Source organism: Ceratotherium simum, chromosome 35 (assembly GCF_057802395.1).
Source record: "Ceratotherium simum simum isolate JZ-2026a chromosome 35, ASM5780239v1, whole genome shotgun sequence".
Lineage (NCBI taxonomy): Eukaryota > Metazoa > Chordata > Mammalia > Perissodactyla > Rhinocerotidae > Ceratotherium > Ceratotherium simum.
In genome coordinates this window covers 4,051,259-4,055,884 of record NC_141934.1, presented here as the reverse complement: position 1 = coordinate 4,055,884, position 4,626 = coordinate 4,051,259, and the positions used below count along the sequence as shown (strand labels likewise).

Below are 4,626 nucleotides of genomic sequence, written 5' to 3'. Positions count from 1 at the left end.
CGCTGAGTAACTATCGGTGACTAAAAGAAGGGACTCACAAAGAGACGAGGGACAGGAAGCTTTCCGGCCGCCAGGCGGAGAACAGCTTTAACGGGGTGCGCGGGGCCTGGAGGCCACAGCCGACACGCCCCGAGTTCCGCCCGGCGGGAGGGACCTCCGCCAGCGCTGACGTCCTCAGTCGGGACGGTGCCTCCGCCGGAGGTGACGTCAACGGGGCGGGGCTGCAGCCGCGCGGAGAGGGGCCCCGGGCGGTGGTCACGTAGCTCAGGTTCCTGGTCCGCAGGCGGTGCGTGTTTCAGTCGGCTGCTTTGCGCGGTGTCCGCTGTTCCTCCGCCATCATGCCGATGTTCGTGGTGAACACCAACGTGCCCCGCGCCTCCGTGCCAGCAGGGCTCCTCTCCGAGCTCACCCAGCAGCTGGCGCAGGCCACGGGCAAGCCGGCTCAGGTTGGCCAGGAGGGAACAGGAGGGGGGTGCTGGCCGACGAGGTGGTCCCGGGCCGGGGCTGTGAGAGGCGACTCCGGGATGAGGCTCCGGGCGGGGAAAGGGGTCGGCTGACCGCGCCCCCTCCTCCCGCAGTACATCGCGGTGCACGTGGTCCCGGACCAGCTCATGGTCTTCGGTGGCTCGAGCGAGCCGTGCGCCCTCTGCAGCCTGCACAGCATCGGCAAGATCGGCGGCACACAGAACCGGTCCTACAGCAAGCTGCTGTGCGGCCTGCTGACCGAGCGCCTGCGCATCAGCCCGGACAGGTCCGTGGAGGGGGCAGGGGGCGCGGCGGGGTGGAGGGCGCGCGCAGCCCACGGCCGACGACCGTGCGGCCCCCTGAGCCCGGCTTGGTTTCCATCCCTTTCAGGATCTACATCAACTACTACGACATGAACGCGGCCAACGTGGGCTGGAATGGCTCCACCTTCGCTTGAGGGCCGTGTCGCCCCGACCCGCCTGCACCAGGCCCCGCCGCCGGCAGTATTCTGCCCACCCGGCCCCCAGGGACCCCCACCTCCCGGTGGGGAGAAATAAACGGTTTGGAGACCATGGCTGACTCGGGCTTCCTTGGCTTGCGGAGAAATAGAGGCAGGGCCGGCACAGTGACCGGGGAGCCGAGGCTAGAAGGGGTGCCCCCTCAGAATCTGCTGTTCGGGTGCCTTTTGCCCAGCCTTTCCTCCTACGCCCCTAGCAGAAGCCCCAGCCTTGGTTGGCCTTCTGCCCCGGGCCATAGACCCAGGAATCAACTCGAATGGGCCTCCCAGTCCAGGTTCATGACTGCACTGGGCGGGAACCCGGAATTGAATCTGTTCCCACCCTCAGGGGCAGGGTCCCACGTGGTTGAGGGCTGGCAGGGAGTGGGGAGGGGTTGGGATCCATATCTGATTGGCATGCGGGGTCGGAGGGTCAGCTGGGCCTGGACCTTTCAGACCCACTTTCCTTCATCTTCCAAACGGGCAAAGGTTGCCCTGGGGAGAGAAAGCCACCCCCCCCCCCCACCTCAGGGTCACTCTTAATAGGCTGTCGCCCCAGTTTCTTGACCTGGGAAATCTCGTTTTTCCAGAACTTTGGGGCAGTTTTCGGGTGTGGTGGTGAAGGAAGGTGCACAGGAGGCAGAGTTCTTGCTTATATTGCTCTCCCCACCACTTATTCTGTCCCTTTGCTCTGCTCCCTTGGGCACCCTAGTCCCCACCACAGTAGTTCCCTGAGGAAACTCCAGGCTTGTAGCTTCAGTGCTATTCATGTTTTATGGTATAACAGCTCAGGAAAGCCTTCAGGTGGCCAGTCCATCCTGCTAGGACAGTGAAGGACCTAGCCCTGAGGGCACAGTCAAGAACAGATCAGTATTGAGGCCCAGTGTGACTGGGGTCTCTGCCCAGGATCCCTCCGGCCAAGTGCAGGGGCTCCCTTGTAGGGGTGGTGATAGGACCTGGACCATAGGGACCTTGGCTACCCTGCTGCCCATCCTCCAGGCCAAGAAGTGCTGCTCGCCCAGGCCAGTTGCCTTTGGGCCCAAATGTCTCACCGCCTCCTAGTCAGAGAGCCTCCATGTGCCCTGGCAGCAACTCCTTCCAAGTAAGGCCCAGCCCCTAGCACTGGGAATTCATGTGCTTGGCACTCATGCTAGTTGGCCAGGGCTGGCACCTGTGTCTTGGCTAAAGTGAAGGGCCAGCTCGACCCTCCCTGTGGGAGAAGTCAGGTTTATTTCAGCTGCTTGCAGACAGGGTTCCTCTGGCCACATGAACGCCATTCCTGGGAGCTTGGGAAAGGTGGGGCCTCACCTCTGGCCTGAGCTGTTGAGACTTGCTCTTCCTTGGCCTATATCTAGGCAAGAACATCCTAGATGCAAGGTGATTTTTAAAATTCCACGGAATTTAACTTGCTTTTGGAAACTGGGGCTCTAGGGAAAGGGGTTGTTGCTTAGGCCAAGCCTTTAGAGCCTGTTACTTCCTTTCTGATGTTGAGAGTGAAGAGCAGGCCCGCCTCTGAGCCACAGGCAGTGATGGGGACTCCCTTGTGTGTGTGGAGACGCCTGGGGCCTGGGGTGGCCACAAGCTCCTTCCTTGCGTCACCTGTGTGGCGTCAGTGTGAACACCGGGCAGGCAGGGGCAGGAAGCTCCAGGTGCCCAGTCCAAGCTTGAGGCAGAGGACAAGTGGTTCTTGTCCTGATTACGGCAACTTCAGAACAAGCCAGGCCCCAGTGCTGCCAAGCCCAGTCAGCTCGCACTTTCCATGTGGATCCACACCCTCCCTCCCTCTTGCGGTGCATTGTTCTTGGCAGAGTCTGTCCTCTGGAGCAGCCCCCCCTTGCCAGCTTGCTAATCTAGATGCCTGGGGACTGCTCTGCTTCTCAGTCCAGGTCCTGGGGGTGCTCTCCCCTCTCATCCCCGAGTCGTCTTCGGCCCTGGGCAGCAAGGATGTACTTCCAGAAGAGCAGCAGGGAAGGCTAGGGTAATGTTTAAAAAGAAGAGTCAAGGGAGTCCAGAAGGGTGTGGCCCATCTTGGTGGTGGGGGAATGCTCCTCTTCCATAGAGGTCTCTGAGAGCCTTCCTCCAGCTCACCTCAGTCATTCTGTCCTCACTGAAAGGGCTGGGGAGCCCTCCGTCTGTCTCGGTGCTGGGGGGCCGTTGGTGGCGTGGCCCGCTTATCTCAGCGTGGCTTGTGGGCTGGGGCCTCCTGGGATCTGAGCACCTGTCTTGTAACAGGCTCCCACCTCGGCCCCAGCCTTTGTCACATCCTCTCAGCTCGCGTGTGCCCCTGACCTGCCCCGCTCCACCTGGCCTGCGCTGTCCTGCTCTTAACCTTGACCTCAGCCTACATTATACATAGTCTTGAGAGAGCAGGGGCCTGGATCTCGGTGAGCAGCTAGTCTAACACCCTCATTTCACAGAGGACGCTGACCCTGGCTCCCCTGGGTGTGCCTCTGCCTAGCCGGCTGCCTCCTGGGGCTCAGCCACACATTCGCCCCTGCTACCCCCAGTCAGGGCTCTCGTCCTGTGGCCTCACATGAACAGTAGTGGTCTCCCCAGTTAAAGTTGGGGTATCTGAGAGCTGGGGAGGCTGGCAGGGGAGGCTGGAGTGGCTCATAGGAGCCAGGAGAGCAGAGCATGGCCCACTGGCCCCCCAAGAACTGGGAAGTGTCAGGCTTTGGCCAGCTGGGGCATCCACAAGGCAGTGGCTCCTTGCAATCCAAGGAAAAAGGTGTCTGGGTCAGGGACCCATGTTCTTGGCCCTGCCCACCATGCTCCCAAGTCCCCAGGAGCTAATCACCTACCCTGCATGCCAAGGCTAGCTGCTGCACCGCACCCTCAAGCCGTATCCTGTCTCCCACCGCAGTCACCCCCTGGCCAGCCCCATTTCCTCCAAAGCATAGGCTCTGCTGCCCACCAAGGAGCTTGTCCTTTCCGCACACCCCAGTGGCTGCCCCAGGACCCATAGGGGTGCGGTCAGCCTTTGCAATAGAAAACCTCAAGCAGAAACTCATTTCCAAATAACCCCTCAAACAAGTGTGGAACAAATGCCGGGGGGTGGGGGCACAGACTGCTCTCCATCGTTTGGTGACCCCTGGCCTACAGGATGCACGACTGTCCTCACAGCCACTGTTTGCAAAAGACAGGTGGCCCTGGCAGCCTCACGCCTCACCTTGCTGGTACTGTTTCTTCTGCATGGAATGCCTGTCCCCCATCTGCCCCCTGTGAGCCCCACACCGCACCTTCCCTGTAGGAAACCTTCCCTGAGGCCACTCGGTACGGGATGATGCCTAGGATCCTCTGCCTCAGCCCAGGCCCTGTTAGCTGGGGTTTCTCTTCCTGTGTCCCCCAGCAGCCTGTGGGCATTGAGAGGCGTTGCACCCAGCTCTGTGACCTTTGGGTCCGCGGCCCCAGGGCCCTCTCAGGGCTTGTCTGTTCTGGAGAGCCCAGAAGCAATGTAGGCTCTCCCCAATCTTCCCACCTCATATCTGCCCTCTCAGGTGTACCTGACTTCATGGCAGAGACCCCACCGCCCTGTCTCCCAGCCTCGGCTGCAACCCCTGCTTCAGGCCTGCCTCACCAGACTCCCCTCAGTCCTCCACCTGCTTCCCCTGGGAGCCTGATCCCAGGGAGATAGAGTCAAGTGCCAGCTTTGCTCCCTCTCAGGC

The 4,626-nt window shown here is 61.3% G+C and overlaps 1 protein-coding gene across 1 annotated transcript; it reads left to right on the top strand.

Moving 5' to 3' along the window:
- Positions 1-233: 233 nt before the first annotated feature.
- Positions 234-1,037, top strand: MIF (macrophage migration inhibitory factor). The gene is made up of 3 exons (XM_004443102.3): positions 234-446; positions 579-751; positions 856-1,037. The coding sequence occupies exons 1-3, from the start codon at positions 339-341 to the stop codon at positions 920-922; spliced, it is 348 nt and encodes a 115-aa protein (XP_004443159.1). The 5' UTR covers positions 234-338; the 3' UTR covers positions 923-1,037.
- The last annotated feature ends 3,589 nt before the right edge of the window (positions 1,038-4,626 follow it).